Source organism: Neltuma alba, unplaced genomic scaffold, assembly GCF_004799145.2.
Source record: "Neltuma alba isolate B1F8T4 unplaced genomic scaffold, ASM479914v2 tig00002258_pilon, whole genome shotgun sequence".
Lineage (NCBI taxonomy): Eukaryota > Viridiplantae > Streptophyta > Magnoliopsida > Fabales > Fabaceae > Neltuma > Neltuma alba.
The window spans coordinates 30,509-47,776 of NW_021632795.1; the positions used below are offsets into that span (position 1 = coordinate 30,509).

The following is a 17,268-nucleotide window of genomic DNA, read 5'->3' on the forward strand; positions in this document are numbered from 1 at the left end:
TCATCAACACTTACTAAAGAGATCTCGGATTATTACCGCAAGGTTAAACTGCTCAATGATCAGCGTCTAAATCATAAATTAGAAGTTACATATTCGATTCTCTATACTTTCAAATTGCTTTGATCATCCATAAAGTACTCGTACAATCTAAAAACAAGAAGAAATGTTCAAAAACATTGAGGTAAATAAACTGCTTTTCTCAGAATGAAGTAATTCGTGCGAGCCAAAGACAGCAAGAGCGAAAAAAGGCGGTAACATATCTTGTCGATAAGCCAAGAAGTTCACACGGAGAGAAGCCTTATTTTCTGTAGTTACTGATAGAATGACGCCAAGAATCAAGGATTTATGCAGCCGCATTTCACGAATAGAAATCATTAAAACTCAACATATAGAGCTGTGCGTATTCAATAAGTTAGCGTATTCTCCCACAGTTAAATGTGAAACATTCAACCCCTACATTTAACACTACTTACAATATTGTCAAGGCAGAGGTCCAGTGTATTTTGAAAGCACACAAAGTACAAACCAAGACTTGTGCGGAATCTAAAGACTACGGGAAATAGACTTATGCCCAGATAAGAATTGCAAAGTCTTTCAAAATTAGCCAAGGAGTGTATGAAACATGCCGCTGAACATGATCCAGGAATCGCCTCGTAACCAGCCAACTCATCAAAGTCGTTCACATCGCTTCAGGCTGATACCCTGCTTCGACATTGCATAAAAATGAGTCAACACGAAGCTTATTCATCAAAGGACAAGTGCCAAATGATAATTGTGCATGAAAAGGCTACAAGCCTACAGTAGGAAAATAGTCTGCCGTATCTACAAACAGTTAACTTTGTATTGAATTGCGCAAATCGCAAATCAATTAGAAGTGAGATCGAATTCAATGGGCACTGGAAACAAGGAAGTCCAAAAGCGAGACCACGAAGAGAGACGAGAACTACCGATTCAAGAATGAGAACCGGAGGAAGGGTTTCCCCGACGGAGATCTTCGATTAAGTCACCAAGCTCTTTGCGAGAGGACTCTCTGCCGAACATGAAACCGTACCTGATGCAGAGAATTAATGAGAGTGAAGAATCCTAATACAAAAGGAGAAAAGGGGGGGAAGATAGTCACCAAAACGAGATCGCAGAGAAAATGCCAGCGGTGGCCACAGTCTGAATGAGAGTGAAGCTCTTCTGAGTCTTCTCCATTTCAGCTGAACAGAATTCTTCACATCATTTCAGGCTTCAGTACCCGCTTTGACAGTTGCGACTCCTGCTCTGGAACGGAGCCGCTCTCACTTAATTAAGGCCTAGAAAAATATCGGAGGCCCAAAATTGATGAATAAACCTTGTTCGGCGAACTGGATTAGAAATATGGGCTTAGGCACTCACTTCCTATAAAAAGAGAAAAATCACTGTAAGACCCGACCCAAAAATTCTATAACATTTGAGAAACATGCAATCATAAGTTGGCACGTGAAAAAAAAAACAACAGGTTTTGATTGCTTACTTGTTATTAAAAGTTTTTAAAATATTATGATATTTTTAGATTTTAGATTTTATATTAATATTAATTAAAGTAAAAGTTTCAATACTTGTTAAATAAATATCGGCCAAAAAGCATAAAGAAAATCTGATCCGACGGTCACACGGTTGTAATCGCTAATCACCGTAGCCTCATTCGTCAACATTGCTTCCAATTATTAGTATTGTCAATTGTCCACACTCTACCATCACTTTGCCTTATTTCTAGTCGGCTCAAAATATGTATTATTAGTTTCATTCAAGTCAATGCCAGCAAGTCCTCTTGACGTTGTCATACCCATTTCTTTCAAAACTACGCCGCACAAACAAAACCATTATTAATAATTTACTCTGTTGAACTTCCACTAGTCAAAAGTCAAAGCACTTAATATCATAAGAAAACTTCATTAATTATTCTTCAAGTTCCCACTGGGGAAACCAAAAAAAAAAAACTGTTTACAGGAGGTTGAATTAGAGAACCCCATGGCAAAGGGGCCCAAAAAAATATGGAAATAAATGACCCCTCCTAAAGTATCTCCAGCTGGCAGCCGCAATAGAATACGCGCTTCTAACACTTTTTTTTGCCCCGGAGTCGGCCAACTGAGTACATTTCTTCCTTCTTACCCATTCCCTGAAGGCTGAAATTGGGTATAGACTTCCTCAGTGTTCTAGGAACAGACGGCAGCTTCTCATTCACCACACAGCCAAATAAAAGAGAAAAATTGCAGCATTTCGATTATTGACCTGATGCCGTGGAAACTAAGTTCGGTATAGATACCTGTTAGACTAGGCAGCCTTCCCTTCATTGCGCTGATGATGATATGTTCCCAATATGCGTTGAAAGCTAGTTTTGGATAAAGACGGGACCTGGCTTCGTGGGACCAGATGACCAGAAAACGCATTCAACTTACGCATGACATGAGCTAAGAGTTACACTATTTGCTTTTTGGAACCAATTTAGAAGCCATTTTTGAAGTTTCTGAATACTGCAACGCTTGCTTCAAGCTTTCCACTACCTGACTCATAGATGGCCTTTCTTCAGGTCTCTTGTTTAAGCATCTGTCTGCCAACTTGGCTACCTTCCGAGCAGCACCATGCGAATAATCATTTCTGAGTCGAGGGTCCATTATCATGCTGAACCTCCCACTATCAGCAGGATACTGCTTGACCCAATCTAGAAGCTTCTGTTCTTTCGGTCGTCTTCTATCCAATGCTTGCCTCCCTGTAAGTATCTCATACAATACCACACCAAAACTCCATATATCACTCTGAACTTTGAGGTGGCCTGTTTCTATATATTCTGGGGCAGCATATCCATATGTCCCCACCACCTGACAACAAGCATAAGATACAAACGTCGGTAGTGTCAGCTCAAATAATTTTAAAGAATGTCAAAACAAAGCTGCTTTTTTTTTTTTTTTGGTCAAAAGAACAAAGCTGCTCTATTTTGACTTGGTAATACAAGGTTCAATCCACCATCCACCTACCGCTGTGGACACGTGAGTCTGGTCACCACTTGGACCTTCCCTAGCAAGACCAAAATCCGAAAGCTTTGGATGGAAGTTCGTATCCAATAAAACATTGGAAGATTTGAAATCTCGGTATATTACCTACCAAATAAACAATCAAGAAGATTATCAACAAAAGTAGGGGTTTGAATGCCCAATTCGCAGATACGAAACTTTATAAGGATGAAGTACCTGAATCTCTAATTCCTCGTGTAGATAAAGTAATCCTTGGGCAGCACCGAGCATGATCTGCAATCTCGTTTTCCACGGCAAGGTGGGAAAAGCCCGTCCGAAGAGGTGATCCTCCAGGCTCCCGTTGGGCATGAACTCATAAACTAACACCCGTTGTATTCCTCTTTCTCCATCTTGAGAGAAGTATCCTAATAGTTTTACCAAATTTGGGTGATTAACAATGCCCAGAAATTGGACCTCTGCCAGCCATTGTTTATGCCCCTTAACAAGAAAAAAGACTACCTTCAGAAAGAGATATAGCTAATGCAGATATTATTACAATGTACAAGTGTCATGCTAATTCAGATTTCAGACACTCAAAAATTGGATAAACCATAATAATAAATCCTGTAGATGGCACCGATGTAACAAGGTAAATGTCAACTACAATATTTCTTATGCCCAACAAATATTACTAATATGGATTGTTATAGTTCTTGACACGTGAAGGAAGAAACAATTGGGTTTCAAAGTTCCCAATTAACTTCTTTTAGTACACCTCTTCAGAACAGCTTAGCGCAGAAAAATTTACTAGATATAAAACACGAACAACGTCCTCTCTATCTAATAACTATCAACCTAGGCCAATTTAACTGTCAGCTACTGGAGCAGATAAGAGTTACTCACTGCACAAAACAATTGGAGAAAGTAAAAATAAAGAAAGAGGATTAGACAAGAACAAAGCTGCAGAAGCCGGTATACCTGAAAACCACGGGTGTTAAGGCTTTTTATCGCAACAACAATAGGATCACCTCGACCATCTTGAGGCCTGATCGTACCTTTATAAACGCTCCCGAAACCCCCTTCTCCAATCTTCAGCCTCCTATTGAAATCATTCGTGGCCTCCCTGAGCTCTTGCAAAGTGAAAACTCTCAAATTGTGCTCTTTCTCTTTGTACAATTCTGTTATTGTTTTCGGTGATGGCAGCGAACTCGTTGAACTCACTGCCTGATTTGAACCCGGATGATTCTTGTGTGATTGTTTCTTCGATTCTGAGGAGGACTTCGATCCTCTTTTAAATTTGAACAAGAAGCACTTCATTTTCTAAACATTCATTTAGCGATGTTCCCGATTAAGGAATGTTATCGCCGACTCTAAATTTTCACACTAAACGAACAGGGTTTTTCCAACGAAAGGAAGATTCACAGGCTGGAAAGAAGAAAGCTGAGAGGCTGAGGAGGAAGGGATTCAGAGCAGAGAATTAGATGGGAAACAGAGTTGAAAAACCGATACGTAAAAAGAGAATGATAATGCATTGAAGATGGAAATTCAGTGGGAATAAAAGCAGAAACAAGCTGGTCAAAAATAAAAACAGCCGAACCTAGAGAAACTGAGAATTCCCGAAATTCAAAACACGAGTTGCGTGAAGTGGAAGGAATTGAATAATTATTGGAACAAGGATTAATTTAGAGAAAGGGAAAGCCCCGAAAGAGATGAGAAGCTGCGGAAGATAGCCACAGCGTTCAGGGAAGAAATATAGCGAAGCGAGACCCATTTTTTTCCCCCCAAAGACTACATATAAATAAAAGAGATTTTTCAAACCTGGAGCTTCGAAGATGAGGCAGCGTCAATGGCAATTCAACAGACTGCTCTTAATGAGGTGCCACCGCCACACGCACAGCACCCTTCCGGGGGTGACATTGACTCAACCATCCCTTTCCTTTTTTTCTTTTTTTTCCCTTTTTTTTTTGGCCGACCTTAACCATCCCTTTCTTTCTTCTTCTTTTGAAACTTGAAGCTTTTTTTTTTTTGTTTTTAATGGGATTCTCCCTAGTTAATAATCCCTCATTGCTTTTTATATAAAATAAACATCAAGATAAAAATAGATAAATCCAGTTGCAAGTTATAAATATATCATAGAGGACTATATTTTTAAAAATAACCTTATTTAATGATTATCTTAAGGAATTGAATAGTGGCTTATAAATGAGATATCATCTCTTTTTTTAAATAACGACATAAGTAAACACTTTTAATAAATATCATAGATAAACAAAGAATTTTTTTCTTAATAAATAGTGTTCATTCAAGCAAAACGTTAAATCCGGCTGGCTTTGAAGTTTGGATGAAAATATAATATGACAATATTAAAGATATTATAATTATATATAAGGGTTAATTAATCTGCAAGTCCTTATAGTTTTAACGAATTTTGAATCAGGTCCCTATAGTTTTTTTTCTTTTTATCAAGTCCTTATACTTTTACCTTTTTTTAATTAGGTCCTTGTATTTATTTTTCTTTTAATTAAGTCCTTATAATTTCACTAAATTTTTAATCAAGTCCATATAGTTTTAATTTTTATTTATTAATTAAATATAAACTTAATTAAATAGATTAATACTGAAATAAAATATTAATAATTAAATTAAATTAATAATTATGTAATAAAAAAGTAATAGAATTAATTAATTCAGGAAAATTCTTTAGAACAATTAATTTTTTTGCTGAAAAAATTAAAATCATTATAATAATTCAATATCTCTAGAATATTATTGTTTATAAACTAATATTAAATAATATATACTATTTTATGTTTATATAATAGTACTATTAGAATTTATAAAATAAAGAATAAAAAATTCAGGGACTTAATTAAAAATAAGGTGAACTTATAAGGACTTGATAAAAAGAAAAATAAATACAAGGACCTAATTAAAAACAGGTGAAAGTATAAGGACCTGATAAAAAGAAAAAAAACTATAAGGACCTGATTCAAAATTAGTTGAAACTATAAGGAGCTGTGGATTAATTATCCCTTATATATAATACTTCTACTAGATTAAAATTACCTACCACACTAAAATAAAACGTTCAAAAAGCTAATTATGTGTTGCGGAAAAGAAAAATTAAACTACGTAATCATGTAATCAGACATTTTTGAATGAAATTTAAACACTTCTCTTAAAAAATATTATCTTACTAAGGGAGTGTTTGGATGAGTCCATAAGTGTTTTTTTAAAAGTATTTTTTCGTAAATCGAAATAAACCCATCCACATATTTACTTTGTAGACTGTAAAATCAAAATCATAGTTTTGTTTCTATCCAAATACTTTTTAAAACTGAAAAGTCTAGCACCCATCATCTTTGGCTCACTAACAAATTTATAGAACTTAAGAGGTGTTTGGTTATCTCAAAAACACTTTTTAAAAATGTTTGTATGCAAGTCGAATAAAGAAAATTATTAAGTTAGCAGAATACTAGATGATTCTTCAATGAATAAAGAAAATGCTAAGAAAACAGAAGCGCACAAAGATGAACCTTCGTCCCGCGTTTTACTAGTTCCCATTGCTCTCGTGCGGGGCAGAACGTTGGAAAGACAAGCAAGTAGGAAAAAAAAAACTCTCAGCTAATTTATTCAGTCGAGTAAAAGTCAAGAAAAGGGAGGTACCCATTAGAGAAACAAAAGACAAAAGTGGTACTAAGGACAAACCACTTGGTCAGACAATGGTTTTGTGGGAAGTCAAGAGTGTGGGAATAGACTGTTCTGGTTTTTATGGTTTGACAATTCACAGCTTCATGTTCCCACGAAGTTGTGTTGTATTGTCCAATGATGAATGAGGACCCCAATTCGATTCGGATTCTTGTGAAGCCACCGCGATCATCGGCACCTACCACATTGGTGATTTGGAGATTTGGATCAATACCGACCTCCATTAGCATGTGAAGATCATTAGAAAGAAACCTCTTTGTTAAGCTGCACCGAATACTAAAATTTTCGAGGTGAAAAAGAGACGGATAAGTTAAATTGACGCACTCAGGAGAATTTCATTGTTTGGCCACCAATCTCAGCTACCTAGTTTGAAATAGAAAACCATCCGAACGTGGCCATACAGCTTCTTTTAACATTCTCCCATGTCGTATTGGGCTAAAAAAGTGGGTTTGTTGCTTGTTTCATGACTCTTTGCGGGATTATTATGTTCACAAACTTTAGGGCAATTCCGCTGTAGCTGCACTTACGTTTTAAAATAAATATAACAAGCTAGTGCGTTTGAGACTATGATAGATTTCAATATGATATTAAATACACTCTCAGGTGAGGTCTCAGTGACAACCCCCCCCCCCCCCAAATTAAAAAAAACTAAAGAAAAGGTTTTTTTTTTTTTAACATCTTCCCAGGAACAACTATAGCTCCACACTGAAAATCTATACCTTTAACAACTTTTTTTTTCAAAAAAAAAAAATCCAGATACTACGGGTAATACTATCTGTGGGCTCACCAAACAAAATATATATAATAATAGAATAAATTCTTTGTCCAATAAAAAATAATTGAACAAATTCCCTCAATGGAAATGACACTGCTAGCTTGTCATAGAAAACCGACAGCAATGCATAAAAATACATCTAAGAATCAATCACGTCAGCTCATTTTGGCTATTCCTGTGACCCGGTAGCTCCATAGAAAATTTTCCCCATTCAATGAATAATTAATCATGAAACCCTGTAACCACACTAAAGGAGAGCCTGGTCCATCATTCTCAGGTCAGCCAATCTCTATAGAAAATTACGAAACAACACGTCCAATGCAAAAGCAACTGAGCAAGCTCTGTCATGTAAAAACAGCTGCAGCCAACCTCATCACCGTCAAAGCAAAGAACAGGCAAACTAATCGGATGAGCTCATAGCTCACACACTAAATCGTAGCTCAACTATGATCCCAAAGTAACTTCCGGGTCTGGGCTGGGGGTGCTAATCCTGGAATATCCCGAATGTCCTTGTTGTTTGGGTGCACGATCTGAAATTTGAAAAAACAGCTACTTATGTACGTTGTCATCTTATTGCTGCTGGATAATTTAAACCACAGTGTTTGGTGGCGGAATTGACTCGATATTGACACTACATGCATTTTTTATTAGGTCGTGATGTGTATATAAAATGACCATAATCTGACAGAAATTTCTTATCACCATCTATTGAAAAATCACAAGATTCAGTAGCTCACAAATGAACATTTTTCGAATACAAACATATTAGCAGCTATAATTTCTTGTTATTGCAACTATATGTTTGCTATTGCTAACAGTTTCTAACTTCTTCAAATTTATCACATGGCTGCATGGATTAGTTATTCAGAAAACAGTGGCACAGAAGCGAACATTTTCAGTAAAACACACACATGAAGGGAAATCAAGGGCTGTCAGGCAAGAAACTGGAAAGCACAAGCACCTGGTTAATTACAGTTAACCAATTGCTTCCCCTATTTGTAAACAAATTATCTAAGCTAAATTTATTCACCGTGAAATGCCAAAAAAAGAAAAAAAAGGAAAACCAAGAAATAAGAAGTCAGATAAAATCATACGGAAGAAAACTAACTCTTACCTTTACAATAATGATAGCTATTACTCCAATCACAATAAGAACCAGTAATGCCATAATACACTTGTCAGTAGCAACCTATTGTAAAACTCCGGCATGTTAACCAATAGCAAATAAATATACTTCAAATATTACAATGCAACCGGGGGATAACGTAGAAATTGACCTGCCTACCGATTTCCTTCACCAATTTAGTTGCTCTCTTTATGGAGAAATGGATAGAATCCAGCTCATTGACGATTCTGCTCATTTGTTCCGTCTAAAAATAGAAGAGATTGCTGTCCTTAGTACCATAACAACTTAAAGTATTCTGTTTCTTCACCTTTTTTTTGGCTACATTGGAAGAGTTTGAATTCTAGACATACCCCATCCCACCCTTCTATTTTTTATTTGATTCCAATTTCTTCTGTTCTTTTTTTGGGAAGGGGGCATAACAAGCATGCACATACCTGAGCCTTAAGAGCTGCATTAGTCTCAACCCCGACATTTATTGTCTCTTCAACAACCTATTAATAGAGTGATTGACAGAAATCAACGTGATGCCAAATTATCAGCCGGAGGTATTCAAACAGAAAGGATTGTAAATAAATATGTATATAGATTCAGCCAATTTCTGTAATAAGAAGGAACACCGTTGGGTTGGATGATCCCTCAGAAGTGATATATGTAACTACCCATTAAGTGAATAGTGGACATGAAATTTGATGTGTAACGTTCTCTCGCCAAACAAAACCCTCATTTAATGGATTGGCAAATTAGCATCATTTACTACGACTGGTTCAACCAACTTTCCCAGACAAAGCAAACTCAGTTTACTAAAGTCTCAATTGACCTAGTTTTATGACGCAACTGTTATTCAAGATATTAGACCTACCTTCTTTCCCCTCTCAATGGCTTGATCTGTCTCGTCCATCATCCGATTCCCCCTATCAATCAGCTGTTCATTTGTCATTGCTGTAAAGAAAGAAGTTTCTTACATTATAAAAGCTCCACATAAGAAACAACATATTTCACGAAGTAGGCATGATCAGTAATGCAAATATCAACATAGAATGTTGTGGGAGGCATGACCATTTTCCCCCACTCTCGTTATCACTGGAATAATTATACCCTCAACTCAAATTTTCCAAAACATCTAGGATTCTCTGCTTCTCCGATGACCGAAACAGCATAAAGTTCTACTAGAATCTAGAGATATTGGATTTTTCAGAAAATAATCAATACAACTACGAATTATATAAAGTAAACAGAACAAGAACCAGAGGATTTATATAAAATAAGACAATTAAGGAGACAAATATGCAATGGTTAAAAAGACACAATAACATAGTCCAATCACTAGTTCCACATGGTTTAACAGATTAATCATGAACTTTCATTTATATGGATATCAAAGACAGGATATATGACTATTACAACAACAATAACAATGAGCCTTATCCCACTAGATGGGGTTGACTATATGAATCGCATGACGTCATTGTGCTCTATCAACAACCAAGTCTTTAGATATGTTATTGACTAGAATGTCTTGTTTAGTGATTTTATTGAGCGTTCTTCTTGTTCTTCTTCTGCCTTTTTTTAGTAGCATCAAAACTATCTAACCTAAGTGAACCTCATGGAAAAATAGCATAGGTTAGAGAAGCTTATATGCTTACAGGAAGCTAGCAAGACATTTTCTTCTGCATAGCCTTCATTAGGCCCCTCGAAGAGCTGAATTCGCTTATTTTCAATATCTGTGGCATATCTGCATTGCAACCAACACTATAGGCTAAATGGTCCATGATATCAACATATGCACCCTACTCGTATTAGAACACAGATAACATAAAAAAGACATTTTGACAAAGTTAGATCGTGAATGATATGAACTACAGAGTCCATGCCTGTCCAACAGACCAACATCAACTACTAGCATATGTTAACTTACTGCTTTTTAAGAGCAACATATGAATTTAACTCTTTGATCTGCAACAAAAATTGCAATTACTTATCAGTGAGGTTGAAGAATGTTAATGATAATCATCAGGACCAAGAGGCCCACCGGGGGGGGGGGGGGGAGTTACCAATTTTAGGAACTAACATAAGGATATCATATAGGTCTCAGAAGTTAACATCTTACCATGGACTGCTTTTTCTCATTCAGCATTTTGTTGGTTTCCCTATCATTTCTGCCCTCCAGAGCCTTAACTTCTGCATCAAACTCTTTTATAAGCCTGAGAAAATAGAGCCAGTCAGCCAATAAAACATATTAATATACACCATGCACTCAGAATAGAGATCAAAACCTCAATTCTTAGGTTGTGGCAGCTCATGATCGGCTTCCAAAACCAGTGGTTTCAGTAAAATGGCAGTAATAATATCTTGAAAGTAAGAAAAATGGTTTTTTATGGACAATCTGTGCTGCGGCTGCGTTTATTGACATAAGCAAGCTACGCAGGGCTGGTCTGGCTGGTTATAAATTCCTATATAATCATAGACATTCCTGAACTACCATAAGCGCGAATAGCTGTGGTTGTTGCACCCACTTGCCAATTAAATAGCCCCAGCTTCCCTCTTCTCAACTTCGTATCTGTCCTATCCTCTCTAGATCTTTTTTCAAAATTTCCCTTGCACTAATGGAAGCAATACGAAAAATAGAAATAATGTAATAATCGCCAACATACCGCTTGCAGTCTCGCATTTTATCAGTCAACTCTTCCAGCTGCCTGCTCTGCCTATTTGAATCCTTAATCTTCTCCAATTTCTGAAATCCATTTCTGTACGGATAACACTGCAACTATTCAGTACCAACAATATAAACAGCCGCAAGTTGCGTCATGATTAAACAAAAGGGACTATACGAGGTAAGATTTGAAACATTGCCAATATCAGCACCCAGGTGATGCTAGCCTCGACATTATGGCAACAGTTCAAGGAAAGGCAGATTTTATCTATACGACAATTTGAGAAACCAACAAGGTTTGAGATCTTACGATAAAGCGCGGAAAATGTCGCTGATCTGTCCGTCGATCTCCGCCAGTCCCTCGCTAAGTGCTGATAATGGATCCATCGTCTCTACTTGAAAGCAATGATATCCGCAACCTTTAAACTTCAGATGACAAATCCAGAGGTCTTCGCAAAAGCTTTGGAAATTTGTATTTGAATACGATGCTTCACAGTTCTACCCCACTATTTCAGATACAAGCAAAAGAGGAAGATCTTCAGGGGGAAATGAATACGCCAGCAAACACGATTTGAGACTTTTGGTTCGATAGAAATGTAGATTCATGGCATCCGAACAACCTCATTGAGAAGCATATGCATTCAGAAGCTTTTGAAATTCAAAGAGTCCCGTTTCCAACCACCGAATTGCCGGAACAGCACCGAATGGAATCGGATCCAAGCAATGCAGGATACAGCTAGCGACCGAGGAGAACGAAACCGGAGGCTCACGCTGTCTGTCGATCTCAAACAGGAAGTTCAGACAAAATTGGATCTCCCTCGTGATCTACAGAAGCTTTGTGGCTGTTTTTTTAAAAATTGCTTGTTATTAATGTTTTATGAGCAACCTTCTTGGGGCGATTCGACGCGTATATTGAGAGGCACCGTAAGCGCGGCCTCAGCGGCCAGACAGAGGCTTCACCCGTTTAAGCCGCGATTGGCGAGTCACCATGGATGGCCCATCTGGGATCCGTCTAAAGCACTACTATAATTTAAGCAAAAACTACATCCTACAGGCACTGCACCTAAATCAAATTGCAACATGGCCAAAAAAAGAGAAAAGGGCGGGGGCGTTTAACCGAAATTATAAATATAACGTTTTCCCCACTTTTTGCTAAGCATTCTAATTAGCACGTTTCAATGATAATTTAGAATTTTATAATTTTATAATTATAACTAAAACACGTATTAAAAAAAACTAAAACATATTTGCATAATTTCTCAGGGTTCTAACATTTTCTACGAGTTGGCGAGCTAGATACTTACAGGCACGGATCGAATCAGTAAGCTGTGCTATCATAAACGTCTGTGTCACTACATCACAATCAGTAAGTTGGCGAAGTTCTAATATTTTCCCGTTTTCCCGGCGGATATAGCTGAGTTATGTTGCTGGTCAAAAAAAAAAGAAAAGATGAATTACGTAACTCATCCTGATAAAGAGCGCAAAATAGAGTTCGTGCCACGTTTATTTTTCAATTAAATCCTCCATCTATTCTTATACTCCTTCTGTTCTAAATATAAGACCCTCATACATTTAAGGGTCAAATTTAGGAAGATATATGTTTTATTTTATGAGTTTTAATTTGAATTTATCTTAACATTTAATATTTTTTAATATTATCCTTAATTATTTTTTTCTAATCATATTTCTCCACACATTCCCTTTCATCTTTTTTTTATTTATTATAAAGGCATATATAAAAATAAAAGTATATTTTTAATTCTTTTATTGTCTTTAACTAATTTTAACTAATTATTTATTATCTGTGAATTAATTATTTAAAACTTATAATAAAGATTGAATAGAGTACTTTTTTGTTTGTCTTCTTAAGAATAAATTTGAATTATTTAAATTTTATTTCAACATTTTTAGCATTTATTTGCTCAAACATGCATTTTTGTTTTTTTTGTTTTTGGTTATTGAAGTATTCTTTTAGAGAAGACAGAGGCATTATGAAAAAATGTAATGTAGTTATATAATATTTTGAAACTGATGCTATGTTTTCGGAGAAAAAATCGATGCAATGTTACAATTTTTTAACGATTAATGTTAAATTGATGTTGAGTTGAAGGGAAAAAACCTCCCATCTCACACTCCCCCGTGAATTAACATGGGAGAGTTAGAAAAAAAAAAAAAGACTAATAAGGAGAGATATTTATGAGAAAGGATCATAAAAATTAAAATTATTTTAAAAGACCAAATATTCAAATATAAATTTAAAAATACCATACTATCCTTATCTAAACCTCCTGTATTTCTTCCTACATTTTATTTTTAAAACTAATATGAATTAATAAAATATACTAAATTAACTTGATTTCTTTTAAAATTCACAACCTGCGTAAAAAATCAATAAAAAAAATATGCAAACATTATTCAGTCAAGTAAAAATTAAATTATTTTCTTTATAAAAAATAAAAAAATTATAACCATCACAAATTTTAATTAAAAATAAAATTTATATAATTTTATTAAAATTTAGATTATTATATAATATATTATATACATAATTTTAAAAAATTTAAATAAAACTTGTATAATTTGTTTTTTTTTATTGTATAAGAAAATTATATTAGATTTAGAAATAAAAAATTCATACAATACCAAGAAGGTTAAAGAATTCAGATAATCTTTTACTCTAATTTTATGCAAAATATGTAACCATGCTTGCTTTTATTGGATAATACTTAATCGTAATCCAGAAAATATTGTCAATACAAAATTTCAATAAATCGTATAATAAATCAAAATATAAACAAATGATAATAAGTTTTTTATTTTTTTGGCAAAATGACGATTTTTTATTATCTTAATCTACTAATTATTAAAATATTAGGTAGAAATTTTAACATATTGAAAATTATTTTATTTTACAAAAATTATTTTGTCGGGATATATCCCCTTGTTGTAATTTGTTTAAGTGAAATACAATTTCTTTTATATTCGTTAGTATTTTATATCTTATATTTTATTTATATTAATATATCATATAATTAGGTGGATCTTGTCAAATGACGTTGAAGAGGGGTCTTATAAAATTATAATAATTATCTGAATTATTTAAATTTCTTATCATTACATGAATTTGTTATTTTAAATTTGACATAAATTTCTTATAAAATAAAAATTAATTATACAAAGTTTTTTATTTTTTAAAATTGTGTATATAGTAAATTATATAATAATATACATTTTAATAAAAATATATAACTTTTATTTTTAATCAAAATCTGTGATGGTTTTGAAAATAAAATTTGACTTTTATAAAGAAAATAAAAATTTAATTTTCACATGAACAATGTCTGCATTTATTTTAATTGATTTTTGCATATGTTGTAAACTTTAAGAGAAATCAGGTTTAATTTAGTAAAATTTATAAATTTGTATTAGTTTTAAAAATAAAATGCAGGAGGGAATATAGGAAAAATAGGGGGTTTGGATAGTGACAATATGGTATTTTTAGACTTATATTGAAACAATTCGTCCTTTCAAATAATTTTAATTTTTTTTATCTTTTCTCATATAGATCACTCTTTATTGGCCCTTTTCTCTAATTCTCCCAATTAACATTGAACATTAAAAAAGGAGGCAACGTGGCGTCATTTTTAAACATGCAACCTCTATACATTGTAAAGAGCATTGTAAAGATTTTTAAAAAAATAAAATAAATCAGACGTAGTCAAAATAATCAAAATGCTTTCCGATCATCTCCTTCGACTAGTTAAGTTAGTGCTGGTTGCTTTATCCCAACAGTTATAAGCCATGGTCGGTGAACTTTGGTCATTGACAGGCCCAACTAGTCAAGATATATTTTAATTTTAATAGCTTTTTTAATTAAGATATTCATATGGCACTGTTTAATTATTTAGATACAATAAATACGATTACTCCCTCCTGTCTCAAAAACTGGGTTTGTGCTGTTAATGTGTCAAACTAGGGGTGTTTGGTAAATTCCAGAAACATTTTTAAAAATTATTTTTATATTAGTCGAGATAAAAAAATTTTCAAATACTTATTTTATGTATTATAAAATTATTTTAAAAATTATAGTTTGGTTTTGAGTTTTTTGTAAAGTCTCATGCGTAGGATTGAAGGTAGACGCATTCATAAAGTTAGTGGCATCCATGAGTTTTTTCTGGCAAAGTATAAATTATTCAAAATATATAAATAAATAATAAATCCTCTCATTTTAATACTACCTCCAGTCCTTAATATAAGACCTTGTTTGAACTTTATTTTGGTCATAAATATATTATCCCGATCCACATTATCTCTCATAGTTATGTATTTTTTTCTAAGATAATCTTTCTAATAATAATAGTTATAGACAATCCACTTGATTAGTAAGGATATTTTAGAAAAGATAACATTTATTTATTACAAATAAATAACTTAATTTATTTTTTTAATCTCCTCAAATTAGTCAACTAACTCTTATAATTAGGACCGAAGGGAGTACAAGTTATTTCTTCCAACTTTATAACACTTCTCTCGTTGTTGTTTTTTTTTTTTTAATACAAGAGAGGGCAAAGCCCAAGCTAAAAGAAAAAACTAAATAAAAGAGGAAACAGATCCCAAAGCATCCATAATAGAAGATCTTGAGAGACCCTCTTTTGCCAAAGCATCAGCGATTTGATTTTGTTGTCTTGAAATAACTTGCATCTTCAGCTCCCAAGAATAACGCAAGAAATTCTGAATATGCATGGAAGTAAATTAAACTCGCTCCTCCGTTACTTTGAGCATGTTTCAGTATGTCCAAGAGATTTTTGGTATCAAATTCAAGAATAACTTTCTTAAATCCTAAATCCCAAGCAAAATTTAAGCTTTTATAAACTGCCCATTCTTCTGTTTCTAAAGAATTGCAATTTCCAATAAAATGAGTGAATCCGACTATCCAATTTTCAGTGTGATTTTTAATTACCCCATCACACCCTGCTTTGCTATTTGAAAAACTCATTGCACCGTCCATGTTTAATTTTATCCATCCCACCGTAGGTGGCATCTAGACTAATTGAGCAGTTGTCATGCTAGTTGAAATGGATTCCTCTTGAATTTGAACATATTTTTTCCAGTTCTGCATAATGACCATAGCAGCTCCAAATATTAAAAAAAAAGGAAAAATAACCAAAAAAACTGCCAAAATAAAAAATTACAAATAAGAACCCATGAAAATATTAGTATGGGTTTTCACAACAATAGTATAAATTTAACAACAATTTTTATACATCGTTCCCTGTGTGTAATTTTTTTTATTTCAACGGTTTTTTTTACTATTTTCCCTTTAAAAAATCAGCGTCAAATAGATTATTATTTCTCCATTTCCAAAGGCACCAAATAGCTACTCTCCAAATCTGGTTCCAAGTCCCATCATCAAAAATTCCCGGGTTCCTTTAAAAGTTTAAGGCAAACCAGTCACACAAGCTAGCAGCCAAAGAGGAAGATTTATACCTAGCACCATAGTCTTTTTGCAGACTCACTCTCTTAAAATGTGCAAAACATCTTCCATGCTAGCCTCGCACCACCGACAAATACTAGAGAGACCAAGTACTCCTCTAAGTATTTGTGGGTAATCTATTGTTAAAAGCTATCCACATGAACACTCTCACCCTTTCAGCACCTCTCCATCTGGTAGACAGTGCTGTAAACATTTACGGGATTTTCCGTCCAACATATAATAGGCACTCTTCAAAATGAAAGCTCCATCATTTGTTGCATTCAAAGAAAGAATGTCTTCCCCAGCTTCATTCATAGGAGGTAATAAAGAAATCAGCCTTTGGAAAACATTACTTCTCTCGTTATTTTTTGTCACGTCACCGATGAAGTGTAAAATTTTTGGATCGGGTAATAATGTACAGGCCTTTTTCCAAAATATATGAGACCAAATGTTGAGCTCCGCAGCATAACCAGTAAATTACCACACAACCATAAAATTTTTGGACTTCATATTCATATAAAAAATAGTTACAATTTGAAAAAACCTCAATATTATTTAAAA

At 34.1% G+C, this 17,268-nt stretch overlaps 3 protein-coding genes across 6 annotated transcripts; all 3 read right to left on the bottom strand.

Moving 5' to 3' along the window:
- Nucleotides 1–356: 356 nt before the first annotated feature.
- LOC114720807 (uncharacterized) lies at nt 357–1,223 on the bottom strand. Of its 2 annotated transcripts, none has more exons than XM_028906522.1 (3): nt 1,121–1,223; nt 948–1,051; nt 357–702 (listed from the first exon to the last, which is right to left on the bottom strand). In XM_028906522.1, exons 1-2 carry the CDS (start codon nt 1,195–1,197, stop codon nt 952–954), a joined length of 177 nt encoding a protein of 58 aa, XP_028762355.1. In that variant the 5' UTR covers nt 1,198–1,223; the 3' UTR covers nt 357–702; nt 948–951. The 2 variants fall into 2 exon arrangements, with proteins under 2 accessions (XP_028762355.1, XP_028762364.1); XM_028906531.1 differs by having other exon boundaries at nt 926–1,051.
- A 683-nt stretch (nt 1,224–1,906) lies between these two features.
- Nucleotides 1,907–4,471, bottom strand: LOC114720778 (probable serine/threonine-protein kinase PBL19). Its single transcript, XM_028906474.1, has 4 exons — nt 3,954–4,471; nt 3,213–3,473; nt 3,000–3,122; nt 1,907–2,843 (listed from the first exon to the last, which is right to left on the bottom strand). The coding sequence occupies exons 1-4, from the start codon at nt 4,290–4,292 to the stop codon at nt 2,448–2,450; spliced, it is 1,119 nt and encodes a 372-aa protein (XP_028762307.1). The 5' UTR covers nt 4,293–4,471; the 3' UTR covers nt 1,907–2,447.
- Nucleotides 4,472–7,512: 3,041 nt separating this feature from the next.
- Nucleotides 7,513–12,182, bottom strand: LOC114720685 (novel plant SNARE 11). Of its 3 annotated transcripts, XM_028906370.1 has the most exons (11): nt 11,855–12,179; nt 11,545–11,740; nt 11,236–11,328; nt 10,692–10,785; nt 10,500–10,537; nt 10,228–10,316; nt 9,444–9,523; nt 9,019–9,075; nt 8,736–8,828; nt 8,573–8,647; nt 7,513–7,988 (listed from the first exon to the last, which is right to left on the bottom strand). In XM_028906370.1, the coding sequence occupies exons 2-11, from the start codon at nt 11,619–11,621 to the stop codon at nt 7,899–7,901; spliced, it is 786 nt and encodes a 261-aa protein (XP_028762203.1). In that variant the 5' UTR covers nt 11,622–11,740; nt 11,855–12,179; the 3' UTR covers nt 7,513–7,898. The 3 variants fall into 3 exon arrangements, 2 of the variants coding, with proteins under 2 accessions (XP_028762203.1, XP_028762195.1); XR_003737988.1 differs by having other exon boundaries at nt 8,744–8,828; nt 11,545–12,182; XM_028906362.1 differs by having other exon boundaries at nt 11,545–12,179.
- Between the last annotated feature and the right edge of the window lie 5,086 nt (nt 12,183–17,268).